General features: G+C 37.8%; 1 protein-coding gene and 1 long non-coding RNA gene across 2 annotated transcripts; both read right to left on the bottom strand.

The window, feature by feature from the left end:
* Positions 1-870: 870 nt before the first annotated feature.
* LOC129778536 (translationally-controlled tumor protein homolog) lies at positions 871-11,040 on the bottom strand. The gene is made up of 3 exons (XM_055785496.1): positions 10,882-11,040; positions 10,023-10,278; positions 871-1,764 (listed from the first exon to the last, which is right to left on the bottom strand). The coding sequence occupies exons 1-3, from the start codon at positions 10,907-10,909 to the stop codon at positions 1,533-1,535; spliced, it is 516 nt and encodes a 171-aa protein (XP_055641471.1). The 5' UTR covers positions 10,910-11,040; the 3' UTR covers positions 871-1,532.
* A 1,581-nt stretch (positions 11,041-12,621) lies between these two features.
* LOC129778535 (uncharacterized) lies at positions 12,622-13,937 on the bottom strand. Its single transcript, XR_008743452.1, has 4 exons — positions 13,800-13,937; positions 13,632-13,742; positions 12,815-13,572; positions 12,622-12,755 (listed from the first exon to the last, which is right to left on the bottom strand). It is a non-coding gene; the product is annotated as an uncharacterized LOC129778535 (long non-coding RNA).
* Positions 13,938-19,535: the final 5,598 nt, after the last annotated feature.

Genomic DNA, 19,535 nt, shown 5'->3' with positions numbered 1-19,535 from the left:
ATTCATTCAGAATGGATTCAGATTCAACTTCAAACGAATGATCACGAAATCAACGATAGTCCTAATTCAACCTCAAACCTTCTCTATTATAGCGACTTTCAACACATTTCGGCTGGTTCGTCACTTTTACTTCCATTTTTGGAAGAATATCGCGAGTGAGAATTGAACTCGTGATCTCTGCGTGAGAGGTATGGATGTTACCTGCAGACCGGAATATGTTTCCCTAGCACAGATTTCAAAACTAATGAGCTTGGTAAAATCGGCGTTGCAAAAAATTTGCATGGTGCGGGTACTTTTGTACCCACATGCATTCTTGCACTCCGGAATGTGTGCGGACTTCAAAAGCGGTATGCACACACCGCTTTGGCTCGGTTATTCAAGACTGCATTGGAAGATATCCCTTCTTGTCTTCAGCTCACTGAACTTCTACGAATACCGTTTAACAGAATGTTGATAACAATTTTCTGCGATGAAGTCGATAGTGTCAATTAAACAATATGCGTTCAACTTGCATGTCAAAATCAAAACTATGTGCCTGAAGTTCATCACATCGAGCAAATTTGCGGTTCAAAAAGTATGTATACTCGGGAGATGCAATTACTCCAGAGGGAAATGTTAAATACATTGATCGTTTAACAGTTCTTCGGTTCACATATTTTGGAAGTCCACGATAAATGTATAAAATGAACAAAGAACGTAATCTATCACAATGCATGAATTAACCTAAATTGGGAATGGTTCGCAACTGAATTGTTTCACTCAATCACTGGTTTGATCAATAATTTAACCAATACACATTTCTTACCATACAAATTTCTTGAATACTTAAACGAAGGGAAATTTCTTTCAGCAGAAAAACATCAGCACATATACTTGTGTTATTCCGATCAGAACGATGCGAGTTGTCGTTTGCTGCGTTCTGTATATATATATTTTTTGTTGTTTGGTTTTTCTTTTCATATATTGACATTCTTCGTTTCTGTTATCCTTAGTTCGCATCTATTGTTTTACATGATGTATGAGAGTTTACAAATTAGGGAAGGAATAACTACTTTTCTCCACCTTCCAAACTGCCAACATTGTAACAAAACGATCGGTTCGGCCTGCACTTTCAACATAATTTAAAGAGTATTAATAAGGGAAAGCATACAACTAGAACGATCATTCGGTCAAGCTTGACAGAACTAGTCTTTTCTCTATTGGAATCGCATAGTAACTGTAGAAGAGTCGTATCGATGATCGTCACTTTCGCGTGGGGATTGTGATTTGTTTCTGCCTGAAGTAGTAGGTCATATATGCAAAAGTATATACGGTTAAAAAGGGTCTCACAATGATTCGCCAGGAATAAACATTATTTAAAAAAAATACAATTGGAATAAAACAAAAAGTGGGAAAGGGAAGGTAGGCTTGCTTGTACAATTTGTAAAAAATAGGATTCAATCTGTCTAACTCGTCCCGATAAGAAAATAAAGCACACTCTTCCCGATGCACATAGTTCTAAAAATTATGAGTCTAGTTGAATTACAATTATTCTAGAACTTCTCCTCCTCAAGACCGTGCTTGAAGCAGAGCAGCACCGGCACACTCTCGCCGTCGATGTCACGGTACTCGAGCATGGCAATCAGTCCATCGCAATCCATCGATTCACCGGTGAAGAACTGCAGATCCTTGAAGCGACCGAGCAGATCTTTCATCACTTTGTTAATGTTGGTCTTGAACACCTCGACTTCGCTGGGGTTCTTTTCCTCCAGACGGGTGACGAGTCTGTAAAATAGATAATGAGAGGCGATAAGTCCCCGATAAGACCTAGACACACACAAACACAAAAAAAAACGAAAGCGGTGTATATTTGTTACACATCAATCATGTAAAAAGATCGAGTTTTACCGAATTAAGTTTGAAAGTTTTCCTAACACAAAGAACATCTTCCCCAAAATAAGCCTTTTTCAAAAGAAAAAAATTGTTCCCCCAAATTAAAAGAAATAATTTTCTTTAAAAAAAGAGATTCTACAAAATTAACAGTTTCTCCGGAAAACAAATTTCCTTTTCTCATAACAGTTTCTTCCTAAATATTTTTTTTTGAATACAATTTTAAAAACTCCAAGATAAAAAAAAAAAAAAAAAAAAGAATCAAAGGTTTGGACTTAAGTCGTGACTTCATTCGTGTAATGAGTAGACTTATGTCCAACCACTACTCGCTAGATGTGCATCTCCACAGAATAAATCTTGTTCAAAGCAACGTCTGTCGGTGTGGAAACGGTTACGATGACATCGATCACGCAGTTTGGCAATGTACGGATAATTACGCAGCCAGAGAGTACCTTTTGAATGCCCTTGAGGTCCAAGGAAGACAACCCTATGTTCCTGTTAGAGACGTGTTGGGAACTCGCGACATCTGCTATATGCAGTTGATCTATATGTTTGTGAAACGGTCTAGTATAAGTATTTAATGCTTTTGTGTTTTTCTTTTTCGTTATTAGTTTGTTTGTCTTGTCCCCCCATCTCACCGTCGCCCACCCTCGACAGCTAGTCGAACACCAGATGCTATCCCTGGTCATTATGCACAATGCTACAGTGCGTGCGGCAACCCTCGGTTGAGACAACGATACCTCATATCCATATCCCCAACCTGACCCGTCCCACAAAAATGTTGCCCTTTTAACCTCGAGTAAACCGCGAGTATTCGGTCGAATCCTACTAAACATAGAAATTAGTTGAAACTTTGTATAAACAAACCTTGAATTAGCGGCTCCGCAAAGCTTATGCGATTGAGCCTTACAAATAAATGAAATGGATAAAAAAAAAAAGAAACACGCAGTAATTTAAAAAAAACAAGTTAAAAGTTTATTCGAAATAAGTTTTTTTAAGTAATAAAACAACGATTTTTCAAAACGGGTTTCTCAAATAAAATTTAAAAAAACTTTAACAAACTAAAAAAAAATCTCCAAATCAAAAAAAAAACATACTACGAAATAAAATGGTTTTTTTCAAAATTTTTTTTTCCTAAGTAAAAGATGTGTTTTCTTCATATGAAACAAACATTAAATGAGATAAAAAAACGTGGAAGCACGTATCGGACTAGTTCCTAGAAATCTGTTTTTTGCCATCCGAGGTAACTCAGTAGCCTGCATATTTGCTTGAATCTTAGAGCTTGTGGTTGACGCTCTAAATCGAAACATTTTATGTTTTCCAATCAATTGGTCGATCTTCAAATGGAAAATCAATCATCAAAGGAGAAGAAAAAACTAATGTTCAAATATTACAATACTAGAGTACACTGGAATATCTTGGTTGTGTACAGTGAAGTAACGGATAGCAGTGTGGTCGGATACCGAATGAACGATGATTAATTTGTCCATTTATAATGAACATTCTTCAATAGAGTATCAAGTTTTCTGCGGGGAACCCTGAACAGATTTTTTCTGATAAGGATTTTCTTTACAATAGGTCATATGAATAAAAACAAAATTCAGCTTTACTTCAATCGAGCAGTCGAGTAGTGAAATAAAGTTTTTACTTCGTTTGGTATGAATAAAATTAACAACTAAGTATTTACTTTTCGAAAATGAATGTTTAGCTTATTTCGTATGAATAGAACAGCATTTATCAAGTATATACTTCGTAATTATCAAGTGTGCTCATGAGCATACTTTGGATCTAAAAACACATTCATTCGTTCTGATGTTTCATCCGATTTATGTTTAATGCTGCTATCTTGCGCTTAAAGTTAAAAACGTTAACAATCTGGATTGATGGCATTGAGCTTCGTTTACTAGTTTAGGGAAGCGTTAAAAAATTGATTAATTTTCATGCGGAATGAACACGTTTTTAAATTTAAATTATGAATGAAAAATAACCTTTCCATACCAAATTAGCATTCTGTTTAAATGAAGAACGCTTTTTTGCAGGTGGTGAAAAAAAATCTTGTCCGGAAATTGTTTTTACAGACCACTTTATATTATAATAAATAGTTTCAGTAACAAATGTAATGACGAAGGGTTAAATAAATTAAATGTATAGACGAAGGGTTAAATAAAAGTCGGAAATAAGTGCACAGTAATCGGAAATCGGAAATAAGTGCACAAGTAATTAAATAACATGATGTAAAAATTTCCATTCAAATTTTAACATTTGAAAACTGACTTCGTGTCTTCTAATCTGATAGGTATTATACTAACGAGATTGGAACCCAAACTATGGTCCCTAATTGAAAGTCGCCACCAGCCGTCGACACTATTCCTTTGTTAAGCCTGGTATAAAAATAAAAATAAAAAAAAAGTTCTAAAACCAAACCTGAAATACAAATTTTTGACAGATGACAGATGACAGTTGACAGATGTTTGACAAAGTAAAAACTATGTTGGAATTCGAACATGCGTTAAAATGAAATAAGTGAAGTAATCTTTTATTCATACGGATTCTAGGGTATTTACTGGGAAAGTTTACTTTACTTGGAAATGGCAGAATAAGTAAATACTTTTTTTATTCATGCGACCTAATGATGAGATTTTCATGGATGATAATCTGAGAAAGGATACACTTACTTCACTAAAAATCAAAACTATCATCAGGCTTGTTTGCGACAAAATCTGGACACCCCTCAACACACACAGCTTCGCAAATACACTAACAATGAGTTATCTGACCACTGGTGTACACGACCGTAAATAATAAAAATATCGCCAACATTCGTGCACACTTCTAAGCACCGACAAGGCATGAAGTCTTTCAAGGTGAAGACTGTACTGTAATATTTGACGAAGTTTCCATGCGTTATAATGCACGATAAAACGTATGTTCTAGAAGACTTTAAACAGCCTTTTGGTATGTCTTTTTACACTATCATGAAAAGGAAAGGCGTTGCAGAGCATTTCGGGACAAGGAAGAAGGCCAAGTTCCCCAAAAAGTATTTGGTATAGCAGGCCTTATGCAGCTGTGGTAGAGCAAGCAAGAGTCCCATCACTACGGGAATACCTGCAGAAACGATTGTTACCATTCCTACGCAGCCATGATGTACTACACCAAGGATATTTGGAATGGTATGATGCTAATAGAGTTCATATTGTACCGAAGGAAGCGAATCCACCTAGCTGCCCAGAGTTACATCCCATCGAGGGGTATTGGGTTCTGGTGGAGGAGAGCTGTCCCAGCACATACAACAAGCAGCAACTATAGAAAAAAATTCGAAAATCTTGGACTAACGTAGCTAAATTGGTTGCAAAGAAGTGTCCACTGAACTCGAGGTAATTTCTCATGTTGCTGCATAAATCAATAGTCGCACAAGGGCGAGACTGCACATAGAACGCGAAACCTACCTCGCATGAAAGCATCTCCAAATTTAGGATTGGGCGATCTTGGATCGATATTTAGTATATCGATCGTTTCCAATTTCCGAAGTTTGAATCGATTCTTTGTGCCAAAAAAATCGCGAAAATCGATCTATTTTTCGATCTTTCCGATCTTTTCGATCGTAGTGTTTTTTTCGAAAATTTGTTTTTCAATTAACATTGATTTTCAATAATTTTCAATTAATTTATTTGATTAAATAATATCATGACGGTACAAGATGAATACCCTAGAAAATACATTTTTAGGTCTACAAATTTTTTTGTGACGTTCATGAAGAAATTAAAACAAACTGTCTTTGATGTCTGAATACAAATGTAGATGGTTTATTCCATGTTTAACACTCCTATACTCGCGCATAGGTCTGAGAGACTGAGAAATCAATAATTCGTTCATTTTTCAGAAAACATCAACACAACGACATTGCGAATCTCTCTGGCTTCGTCATTCGTTGTTCGTCATCGATTGGCGTATCGTCTGATTTGGTACGAAGGGGACGTGTATCACTTTTTCACCACTTCCGGTCTGAGACACCGACGCGAGTATAGGAGTAACTTTTTTGGACAAGTGACTTTTTTCCTATTTTAGAATATTGTTCAATGAAATGTATGAATTAATGTCAGTGGCGTGGAATATTCATTAAATATAATGCATAATATCATTTTCGAACTATTCTTATTTGATTTTGGTCCTTTTTGTCACCGGATTGAACGGATTCATATATTATTCGTCGATATATTCGCCATTAGATTCATACGTGCAAAAGTAAAATACAAATGTTTGACATACGTATAGTTGTACACTAAATACAATGGTCACACATATACACACTTGTGAAAGAATTGCACTTGCGGAAGAATTGCAAACTGTTAACTATAAATTAATCGGTGGCTCATGGTTATTTTTACAGTTACAGCTTCGGTTTTTTATAATATATGATTCGGGCAATATCGATGATAAAACAAATCGCAGAAAGTTCCTAGAAATCCTTTTATAAAATCTTTTAAAGCCCCATAAAAAAACAGATATTAAGTTTTTGTCAACCAAGAACAGAAACAATTAATATTAGATATAGGAAAACTTGAAATTCCAGAACCCGTATCATCTTGTAACTTTCTAGAAGGTCGTTAACATTGGGTCAAAAAAGACCCAAAAAAAAAAACAAAAAATATGTTTGTCTCGAGCATGCAGTTATGGTATGTTCTGATTCTTTTACTAATGAAATCTAAATCGATAAATACGTTCTGATGCTATTTTAGAGCTCTTTATACTTTCATGAATTATATTCAGTTGCTTACTTTCAATTAATAACAGGAAATAGTCGAATTTCGTTATTTATGTTCGAGTATCAAAAATTACTATATTTTGAAGAGGCTGAATTAGATGACTATTAAAACTGAATGAAGATGAAGAAAGCAAGATTTTCTGGACATTTTTCATTCAATTATACCCTCTTATTCAAAAAAATACCAATAAAATATACAATAGCAATATTACAGAGAAGTTCAACTTTCGGTCTGTGACACCGTGCGCGAGTATATGTGTTACGATTTTGCACGCGAGTACAGGAGGGTTAAAGAAAAGACAACATTTATATAGAACTAACAGACCCGGCAAACTACGTCCCGCCCAAAATTTGTTTTTTGTTATCAATAGCAATAAAAAAAAATCAATACCTTAAAACATTCACGTTTTCTTACTAAGCGCAAATTCATGAGTCCAATCGCAGAACTGTTCATTGATTGATTTTCTAATTGACCCCGTTGAATTTACCTTTTACTAAAAAAATCCTACTACTTCTACCAGAACACGTCATTATAATATCAGATTATTTTCAAACACAATTCTCGTTCAAGATTTTTCAAACACTTGCAAACAACATGTTTCTCCGTTACATGGAATAAAAGATTGATACAGAAAATATGATAGAAAAAAGACAGACTCCTGTCCTCTTCTCCCCTTAGAGAGGGGGAGGAGTGTCCATTCACCATAGAAACGTTTCGTGCCCCTGAAATCTTCAAATGACAAATTTGGCTCCATTTGCTTGATAAGATTTCGAGTTATGAAGAAATTTGTTTTTCATTTGTATGGCAGCCCCCCCCCTAAGAGAAGGGAGAGGAGTATCCAACCACCATAGGAACATTTATTGCACCCTAAAACCACCATATGCCTAATTCGGTTCCATTTGCTTGATCAATTCTCGAGTAATGTAGAAATTTGTGTTTCATTTGTATGGCAGCCCCCCTTAAAAAGGGTGGGGGGGGTCTGGAGTGTCTAACCACCATAGAAACATTTTTTGCACCCTAAAACCTCCACATGCCAAATTTGGTTTCATTTACTTGCTTCATTCTCGAGTTATGCAGAAATTTGTGTTTCGTTTGTATGGCAGAGGGGGTGGAGTGTCTAACCACCATAGAAACATTTATTAAACCCTAAAATTTCCACATGCCATTTGCTTGATTAATTCTCGAGTTATGCAAAAATTTGTGTTTCATTTGTATGGCAGCCCCCCCTTAAAAAGGGGGGTAGAGTGTCTAACCGCCGTAAAAATATTTATTACACCCTAAAACCTCCACATGCCAAATTTGGTTTCGTTTGCTTGTTTAACTCTCGAGTAATGAAGAAATTTGTGTTTCATTTGTATGGCAGCCCCCCCTTAAAAAGGGGGGTAGAGTGTCTAATCGCCGTAAAAATATTTATTACACCCTAAAACCTCCACATGCCAAATTTGGTTTCGTTTGCTTGTTTAACTCTCGAGTAATGGAGAAATTTGTGTTTCATTTGTATGACAGCCCCCCCATAGAGAGGGGGGAGGGGTCTGGAAATATCATAGGAACCTTCCCGACCTCACAACCCCTACATACCAATTTTCATGTCGATCATGTCGGTTCAGTAGTTTCCGAGTCCATAAGAATCAGACAGACAGACAGAAATCCATTTTTATATATATAGATAGATGAGTGAATAAATTGGAAAAAGGTATTCGATTTTTCAAAAATCGATTCTTTGGTACCGATTTAATCAGTGAATCGATCCCTACGCCGTTTAGAAAATCGACCCGCTAAGATCGATCTTTTTCTAAAGATCGCCCAATCTTACTCCATATCACCCAATTGCAACCTTTTTGGACCTGAGGTTCAAATCAGAATATTTAGGAGTTCTTGAAACGGGAAGAGTTCAGCAAAAAACTATGGATGAGTTATACCTAAGATATAACCGCAAGGTTGACGTAGGAATACCGTTGACTGATAACATTAGAAGGGCAAAGGTCTCGCCTTTCAAACGCAGCTCGCAACTCTATGTAAATCGATTGACAGGTTGAAATGTTACGCGTTTTTTAATGACAGTACGAAAGTACAATGGAACAAAGAGCAAATATTAAATTTTGTTTCGTGATTTTTTTAGTTTAGGGGACAGAAAAAAGTCGCAAGGTGATAGATCAGGAGAGTACGGATGGTGGTCGATGACACAAATCTGTTTTTTCATATAAAAATCACGAAACAAAATTGAATATTTGCTCTTTGTTAACGTTGACGTTCAGCAGATGGCGTTACGTGTTCCGTGATTTAAATAAAAAATCCCCTTATTTATTGAACATACTGTGTATGGCATGATACTTTGTTCATTTCATTAATTTATCGTGCACTTCCAAAATATGTGAACGGAAGAATGGCTAAACGATCAATGTATTTTACATTTCCCTCTGAATCTATTGCATCTCTCAAGTGAGTACTTCTCGAACTGCAAATTTGCTTGATTTGATGAACTTCAGTCACTTAGTTTTGATTTCGACATGCTAGTTGAAGGCATATTTTTCAATCGACGTAATCGTAGGACAACTTCTTTCATTTCTGTACCGGAGTGTAAGTTCAAAGTTTCGAAAACGAGAGCGTAACGCTTAGAGTGCAAGTTTTTGAATGTTGATACCTCTTTGCCGGCTGAATAGAGTTTTATGATGATGACTTCATTCGAAAGACAAAATGTCCAAGAGTTATATGATCGTTAATTATGTACCCCAAAAATTGTTTCAATAGTTTAAAAGTAACTTTGAAAACAGGCTATTGAAATCCGACAAATCCGTATATAAGCTGGCGACCACTCGGAAATCCATTTAATTGTTATTGCGATGTGAGATGCGGATGGTCACGCTCACATGCATATGCATTATGCCTTTCTCTCCAAAATTCCATTTTTTCTTCTGCAGCTTCCAACGTTAATCCTACGTCCACCTTGCAGTTATATCACAGAGATATCACCCACTTCTAGTTTCATGATTCCGTTGAATGATGTTAATTATCTATTTTGTTATGAATTATGTTCTATTAATGAAAAATTATTGATTTTTTTCTGGCCGGATAGCCGGATATCCTTTTCACCTCTTGTATATATTCCCTTAACTCGCGCGCTAGATTTTTTTAAACTCAGATCTTTTTTTTCCACTGGTTCTCGCACATTTTCTGTACTATTGTGTCTTTTAAACAAAACTTTGACTTTACTCGTACTGATTAAAAAGTTAGTTGACTAATGCTGAATCACCCGGTTTGCTGAAAATCGTACAAATACTTCGAAACGAAGTATACAGACTAACAAAATATCCTTCGTTTTTACACATAGCACAGACTCCAAATATTAGAATTTTTTATTAGGATATGAATGACGCCTTCTCCGCTACTTACTTCTTCATGTAATCCTTCAGGTAGGTGGTGAACTGTTTTTTGTCGCCGAATCCAGTCTCGACCAGACGATGATTCAGCACAATATCAACACCGGACTCAGTGGCGGCGTCGGTACCTTCATCGGCTTCCTCGGCGGAAGGATTTGCACCATCCAGCTGGACATCCCCTAGGGTACGAGACACGTGCTTTCCGTACACCTCGTACATCACATTGTCGATCAGCTTCACTTTGTAAGTGTCCGAGAACATCTCGTCACCTGTGGAAGGGGAAAACATATTGATAGTGAAAAAAAAATCACGAAACCATATGTGAATTATCAATTTCACTTTTCAGATTCTACAATTCATTTTTCCATAAACGCTTCATCCAAAAATTCAACCAACAGAATAAAGAAAGGGATGGGCGATTAATTGTGAATGGCCCAACCCACAGCTAGCTGCAATTTTCAAAAGGTCAACGTCCCCGTTCAGACTAAATTTAGAATTTCTCCAGCTTTCCATAACCTTAATTTTTTTACGATTGTTTACTTCGGAAGATGGCCTTGTTGGGAAAGCCATCGAATGCAGCAGCTCTGAAGCATGAATCATTCCGAAATTGTTGCTGCGGTCGATGCAACGCATTTTCTTCCGCTAAGCGCAGACAAAAATGCACTTCTCACAACACGTATTCACTTTTCACGTCTCGAGCAATCGCACCCACACAAAGAGAGGATAGAATCATCATCGGGCAGTATGAAGCTGACGTGAGGATGAAAACTGTATTCCACGAATTTTTCAAACCAATTCTTGCCACAGCAGCACCGTTTTCAGCAGGTATTTTATGATCAACGGATGGGGCACACAAACTACCTTCGACTTACCGGTGAAGATATCCTTCCAGATTTTCATTGTAGGAAGATGGAGAAAATTTTACTGCTAAATTATAAAAACTACGATACGTCCACCTGAGGATCTCGCCGGAAAAAGAATGTGTCGACAGCACCCCAGGATCGGCAACAGTACGGCGACGAAAAGCTACAGGCAGACGATGACAGATAACTGCACAAAGTGTCAGTTGCTGGAAAATGGAGCACGTTCGCTGATTTCAATGTAATTTCCAAGATGCTAAACTATAGGTGTTTCGTTCCTGACACTTTCATGACAATACCTGAGACGAGTAGCGAGACGTAGCTTTCTGAATTATTTACTTTTTGTTTGGTTGTGTGGTTATGGTTTCATATCAACTCGCTAAGGAAAACAACTGAAGGAAGAAATAAACAAATATATATTCGTGAAAAATAGTGTACTATAGCTGCAATAAGGTATTTATATTATATATTATAACCGCTCCATGTAATGTAATTAAAGATACACATACTCTTTACAGATACACAGGTCGAAGGCCACTGATCATTCAACAAGAGCCAAAGGTTGTACCGCTCATGGCAACTCTGCACGAGCTGAAGATTGTACCGTCCAGTGACCATTCTACCCTGGATTCCTCGAGTCAAGAGAGACGCACCACGATTGATATGAGGTACAGACTAGGGGGGCGTCACTGATCAATGGTCAGTTATACTCCAATAGGAAGTATCCCGTGTCGGCCACACATACATAGTACTGGAGACTGCAACATCCCAATTATGAGATCTTTGTAATACTAATCTCGAGCCAACCGCGAGTAATCGGTTACATATTACTAACATAGTTGTAAGACAAAAATTGTCAAAATATTGGACTCCCGGCCCGTCAGACTAACGCCACATGTGCCTTAATAAAATATATATTTTGGGGAAAAAAAATTAGATATTATTCAATATTTTTGGGGGACAGTGAGGATTTGATGAGCTTGTGAGTGTGATAAAAGTGCTATAAGTCTAAGAAATCTGTTGTCCAACTCCTCCACAGATAATCGTTCATCTCGCGGTTCTCTATCATGCCAAAATTATATTGTGAATGTTTTATTTACTTCAGATGCCGTATTATTGTGCAGTAAAAGGATGTGGAAACAAGGTTCTCATAACGAAAAATAACCCGGACATTGTTTACCACACTTGTCTCCTAGATGGAGATAGACTTCATAAATGGATACTTTCTGTGGCCAATCGAAGGATTGGAAACCTCAGAAAAATCAAGGTATATGCTCACGTCATTTCCATAGCAGCAGCTACGATGACCGACATCAAATGCGCCATGAACTCAATGGTACGAGGAAATATAGGATGTTGAATTCGAAAGTTAAACCTTTTTTTTCTGCCTTATATGTATCAGCCATTCCATGTCGAACCGATTTAGTGGTTCTCCGATTTTCGTGGAAAGTGGTAGATTTGTTCTTTATTATAAAATATTAGACCCGTCTTTTCTTTTTTTTTATTTTATTAGGGCTGTATGGTATACGTTGCAAATCGTAAATATTGTCACCGGATTAAGGGCATTGTAGTGATGTAGAACGTTGAACTTTTGACTAGTCTGAAATCGATCCACCGCCGCAACAATAAGAAATTTCTCACCGTGCAATTTTTCGAAATGACTGGTATACTCATCGGCAGTGCGGAAATACTCTCGACATACAAAGCAGCAGCGCAAAGAGGGGTCCAAATTGTGTTTCAGCATACGTTCCACCGTAGTCACATAACGAATTTCCGATAGAAGTCGATTCGCCTCTACCATCTCTTTAATTTCCTTCAAAACTTTGTCGTTTTTGAAATTGCATCCAGCATACGCAGGAATTTGTTTTGCTTTTTGGAAGTCAACTCTGAAAAATCAACAAATATAATCATTCTTTAGCGGAATAAATATATCAAACCGACCTACCAGCGTGATTGTTCTGTTCATGCTGCTCCAGTAGGTTTCGCAACCGCTCCATGTTCAATTCAAAATGATTTGGTCGATTACCATTGGCATGCTGTTGGATTGGCTCATTACGTGTTATCAAATCGTGGTTCATCAGCACCCAGCCCAACTCGTCCATTTTGACACGAGTGTTTTTTTTATCTCATTTATTTATTTAAGGCTCATTAGCATTTTAGCTGTAACAGAGCCGAATTTTAATCGTGTGCATGTCACATGGTTATCATATCTATAATTAGCACATTACACAGTTGCCATTCGCCAGTATTCCTTCTATACCATTACATATGGTACATTCACACAGTAGCCATTTAGGCGTAAGGGTATTCTTTCTGTTCTTCCATTATCCAAGTTGGACCACCGGACAGCGGAGACAGTTGATTGATCATTGTTGAGTTATTTATAGAACAGTAGCCCGATGTGTCTGGCAGAGCAGAGCAGTTGTATGGATGAATCGATCTTATTTCGACCGTGGATCAATCTCCATCGCTGATGATTGTTGCGTGGACGTAGCTATTCTGTAACAACACAAAGATGGTCAATGAGGGCCCTGTGTTTTGAACTCACGATCGATCGCTTACTAAGCGAGACACGAGTGTTGCGGCGCAGTTTTATCTCTTCGAAAAGTTTTTCGCGTAGTTTCCGTTTGATGATGCCTCCGTCCTTGATCAGATTGTGCCGATAAATTCGTACCACGTACGATTCTATTTCATGCTTTTGCCCTGGTGATAAAACAAAAAAAATTAACAATCTCTTTTAAATGCTCAATAAAACCACATACGAAAAACGCTGCTTGCTTGGAAAGAAAAGCATTGATTGCGCGGCTAGAAGGTAAAATATACTCAAAACATCCTTCTGCACTGTTTTTAATTCGACCGCTGATTGTAGATATCTGAAAAAGTAGAAGCAATTATGAGAAATTGTTATACGAAAAAATCCAGAAAATTACCTGCCTACAGTGAAGCGCGAGCAGCTATTTTGCCAACGAATGCATTTGTCACCAAAAGATATGATTTGCTTTGTAAACAAATTTGTTTTTTCACGAGCAATGGCCGAACAGCAATTTTGACATTGCGGTCCACCTATAGTATAACGCCTTGGTAATTTCGTTTCGTCGAAACAGGGGTTAGACATCAATTGAATATAGACTACCCAAAATCAAAATCAATATGGCGTCATTTGTTTATCGACATATCATTTACGAGGATTGAAATCGAAAAATGCGCTGCTTTATTCTAACTGCATGAGCGATTTTCATATTTCGGTTTCACATGGAGGTGTTCACATTTAATATGGAGTTTAAAGTTAGCCACTATTCGACTATATAACCGGGCCGAGTTGTAAACAACAGTGATTGATTGAACCAAAATGTCAGTAAACCGCAGCAATATTGGGTACACTGGCAATATGAGGGATTTGACGTTTTAGTCGTACCCCTGCGTCGAAATCAAAGAACGTTGTAAACATATACAGGTCGGACTCAATTATATATAATCGCAATTTCACTTTCAACGTTAATTTTCGAATCCAATACATAATCGAATCACAAAAAAGCTATTTTTCTATTAATGTTTGACATTCATATATTAATGAAAAAATTGTTTTCTTAAGATTCGATTATCTATAGGATTTGAAAATAATTGTTGAAAAAAAATGGTCGACTATATATTAGGCTGTCAAAAAAGTTCTGCGGTATTTCCGCGAGGTGTCGTTGTAAGCGCGTAGTTCTAGTTGTATTCATTGTATCGAGTCATACTATAGCTTGTTGGAAAGGTTGGAAAGGCTATAATATAGTCCTTGACAGTGTTTTGTTTGGTTAAGTCGTTCGTGAATTATAGTGTCGCAAATATAGAGCAAAATAAAGAGAAAATCCGACATATTTTACAGTACTACTATGACAAAGGCAAAAATGCATCTCAAGCTGCCAATAAAATTTGTGCAGTTTATGGACCCGATACAGTTTCCATTTCCACCGCACAACGATGGTTTCAACGTTTTCGTTCTGGTGTAGAGGTCGTCGAAGATGCGCCACGCTCCGGAAGGCCTGTCGTCGAAAATTGCGACAAAATCGCTAAATTAGCCGAGAAAGACCGGCATAGTAGCCTCGGCCAAGAGCTGGGGATAAGTCATCAAACCGTTATTAACCATTTGAAGAAGCTTGGATTCACAAAGAAGCTCGATGTATGGGTGCCACACACGTTGACGCAAAAAAACATCTTTGACCTATCGACGCATGTGAATGGCTGCTGAATCGCAACAAAATTGACCCGTTTCTGAAGCGGATGGTGACTGGCGTTGAAAAGTGGGTCACTTACGACAACGTGAAGCGCAAACGGTCGTGGTCGAAGCCCGCTGAAGCGGCTCAGACGGAGCGAAGCCCTCATTAACGGCCAGGAAGGTTCTGCTGTGTGTTTGGTGGGATTGTCAAGGAATAATCTATTATGAGCTGCTTCCCTATGGCCAAACGCTCAATTCGGACCTGTACTGCCAACAACTGGACCGCTTGAAGGTAGCACTCATGAAGTAGAGGCCATCTTTGATAAACAGAGGCCGCATTGTCTTCCATCAGGACAACGCCAGGCCACACACTTTTTTGGTGACGCGCCAGAAGCTCCGGGAGCTCGGATGGGAGGTTCTTTTGCATCCGCCGTATAGTCCGGACCTTGCACCAAGTGACTATCACCTGTTTTTGTCCATGGCGAACGAGCTAGGTAGTCAGAAGTTAGCCACAAAAGAGGCCTGTGAAAATTGGCTATCCTAGTTTTTTTTGCCAATAAGGAAGCGAGCTTCTATAACAGGGGTATTATGAAGTTGGCATCTCCTTGGAAACAAGTCATCGAACAAAACGGCGCATATTTGACTTAAAACAGATGATTGTAACTAATTTTATGAACAAATGAAAATTCAAAAAAAATACCGCAGGACTTTTTTGACAGCCTAATATAATCGAGTCCGACCTGTACCAAGTAAAATAATTAGTATATACCAATTTTTGGTAAATATTACCAATTCACTAGTCATTTTGTACCCTATTAATCGTTGGAACATCCTACAAGCGAGTGTTGGCTCAATTTCGACTTTAATAATGGCTTATTTGTTGGCCCCTTGTTGGTTTATTATCAGCGAAAATGTTGGTTCTCCCACCACCAGTTGCCACAAGTTGCTGAATTTCGGTTGCTTAAAACAATCAGGCAACCCTTCACCATAAAACCGAGGACATAGTGAACGCATCTCATTGCACCCCATTCATTGCGTTTACTATGTCCTCGGCCTAACCTGACAAACACTTGATTACTTGATTTGCTGGTTAGTACGAGGGTCGTCCAAAAAATAAGTTTCAGTGCCTCAAAAATCGCGGAAAAATAAAATTATGACAAAAAACATTTTTTTTTTTTTTGATAATCGACGTTTTATTTTCTATTTTTCTACATAATCGCTGTAACGTTCGAAGCATTTTTCATGGCGTGGCACGAGTTTTTCTATTCCGAGCGCCAAGTGTGTAGCGTCCAATTTATTGCAGCAAGATGTCACTGCGTTACGAATTTCTTCAGTGTTATCGAATCGTTGACCGCCGAAGGCCTGTTTCAACACTGGTAATTAGTGATAGTTGCTAGGGGCGAGGTCTGGGGAATGAGGAGGATGCTCGAACACAGTCCATTTGATTTTTTCAATTGCTCTTGAGTTACGCGAGCAGAATGGGGCCGCACATTTTCATGGATGAGGAACACTCCTTTCGTCAATAAACCTGGCCTTTTGTTCTCATATCGCGATTCTTAATCGGTCCAAAGCTTCACAATATTACGGTGATGAAACAGACGTTCGGCGATCAACGATTCGATAACACTGAAGAAATCCGTGACGCAGTTAGATCGTACTTCAGAATAGAAAACCTCGTGCTACGCCATGAAAAATGCCTCGAACGTTACGGCGATTATGTAGAAAAGTAGAAAATAAAATGATTATAAAAAGATTACGAAAACCACCTTGATTTTTGTCTTAACTTTATTTTTCCTCGAAGCACTGAAACGACCCTCGGAAAATAACAACGCGCCCTCAGGGTAGCAGCCGTTTCCTAAATTTGGCAACTCAGTAGTAACTTCATAAGCGGAAATAGGTTGCTATCCAAAATTGTAACGATGAAAGTTGTGAAATTCCAATGTTTATAGCAACTCACCGGTGGGGATGCTCTAAACGCTCGATAATGCATGTCATATGCTCTTCGCTTTCTTTGATGTTGTTCACGCTGGTCACGGGTGTCTCTTATGCAAATACGTTGCCAAATATTACAACCGCGTTCAACACGTGTAATTGCGTCATTTCTACAAAATAGAACGAATTGCGTAACACAGTGGCAAACATTATGAAAATAATTGAACATTTACCTATTTTCACTGGAAATCTCAATGGAAGTAACAACAACTCTCAGTTTGGTCACATGCGGACTGGTCATTGTGGACCAAAATTGGTAATACTGGTTCTTGTAATTTGATGAAAAATTCTGCACTCGTGCTTTTCAGAGGAAATTGTGTCACAGATGGACAGATATATCACTTTCCCTCCGACCCCTCGATAGAAGGATATGTGGGCTGCCGTCGGTGGTAGTGATGGTGATGATTTTCACTTGATGCCGTCGCCAAGTACTGCTGTACAATTATTGTTGTTTGGCGATGTGGTTGAGATTGAAAGCTGAAAAGGGAAAATATGAAAATATTGTTTGCCGTTATGATATGATTTTGGCAATGTATACTTCGTTTCTATTTTTATTGGTTCCCGGAATAAATCGTACTAGAAAAAACCTGCATCAGAAACAACCGTTCATAAAAGTATAGTAGGCTAGAAATATTGTGACATTGGAAAAAACATGGGTAGAAGACAGTCCGTGATACCGTGCACGAGTATGTATACGAGTTATGATTTTGCGCCGGGCAAACGTAATGCATCAAGCAAACGTATGCCGTCCGATGATCACTAAAGCTCGTTTGGACCTTACTAGACGATCGTATCCTCTGTTTTTCACGTTTTTCTGTAATAAGTGCGTGGTTTGTTGCTTTGTTTTTACGGGTAGATCTATCGGTATATTATGTGAAATTCTGGTTCGTACATAGACAAAACCAGAGCCACGAAAACGTTTGTTTCTTTGATCGGAGAATTATTCGACAGATTACAGCATGGGGAAAAAAGGAAGAAGTTTTTTTCAGGCAAAGTGCGCATGAAAAAAAAAGGTTGACTCCTTAGGGAAAAACATCTGAAATCCCTACCTCAGGCCTTCTACGTATTAGGTAACCGCAATCCGATATATGTTGGCGATGTCAAATGGATCTCCAACTTAGGCCGTCTACACATTAGGCAACAGCAACCCGATCTATGTTGGCGATGTCAATCGCATCGCCAACTCAGCTCTGCACATTGAGACAACTCGAACGCGATGAATTCGTTAAGTTTTTATCCGTCATCATAAACTGCCTAATCGCTGGCAGAGATGCCATTTATTTAACTGCCGAAAAAATCATACGGAGAGCAAATTATGAAAAATTGGTTTGAAAAAATCTACTTTACTTGGGATTTTTCTTGACACCAGGCAAAGAAAAAATAAATAAAAACTTAATTTCACAAATCATCGAATCAAATTGAATGCATACGCGGCTTCATAAAACAACAATAGAATCAAAAGGGCACATTTGAAATACAATTTACACTATAGCAGAAAAAAAATCTGCTTATCTGGCATTCCTGGATGTACTTTTTTCGAAGGTGTTTCATCTCATATATCAAACAATAATACCATTTTTATTTAAAAAATGTACCGTTGTGTTAATATTCCTTCGTGTGTACAATAGATTTCAGAATTTCTTTTGGGTTCTGCTTTTTTTCTAAATTCTAAATATTTCTAAAAAATGGATGTATATATTTATTTTTCGTTGGAGTAATACCACAAACCAGCAAACAATATTTACAAACATAAAAAAATCATTGAAATAAGAATACAGCCGAAAAGAATTATATAAAGAAAACAGAAAAATTTTCAACAATTCTTCTAAAGAATGATTTATGTATACACTAACGCTAAATATGAAAAATTCTCCTAGGAGTCACATATTCGCAGACCGCCCCTTCGCACATGGTACAATCGAGAATCAGGGATGATAACGGTTTCCCGGGAAATCTGAACAGAATTATCCAATCATAGGCTATCAGTTGGTATTTGTTGACATATTTACCTAACATACTTATTTCGGCTCGCTGATAACAACAGACAGCAACAATTGCTGTTAACTTGGAAAAAACACATCCAGCGGATTCTGTGCTTCTTGCTCAATCTCCAATATTATACGCATCCTTGACCAATTCAGGACTCTTCCCGGACGGTATATCAAGAGAACTTGCATATTGATGGCATTTCCTAACGTCAAACGAATATATATTATATATAAACTAAACCAAAGTAGCAAAATACTTACATCTCGTTCGTACATAGAAACAGATGCGCCACTGTTTTGCATCACCACTGACAGATATTGAAATTCAATGAACGCAGAAATCAAAACGTCAACAGCATTTGAACGAAAAAGTTGTCGACACAAATCGCGCGCGACTCGACATACTAGGTTGAATCGAAAAAGTTGGTCCGACCTAAGTTGCCAGTTGCCTAGTGTGTATGCTCTCATTTGAGTACACATGCTCTCAT

This window comes from Toxorhynchites rutilus, chromosome 3 (genome assembly GCF_029784135.1).
Source record: "Toxorhynchites rutilus septentrionalis strain SRP chromosome 3, ASM2978413v1, whole genome shotgun sequence".
Taxonomy (NCBI): Eukaryota; Metazoa; Arthropoda; class Insecta; order Diptera; family Culicidae; genus Toxorhynchites; species Toxorhynchites rutilus.
This window is presented reverse-complemented; position numbering and strand designations above follow the sequence as displayed.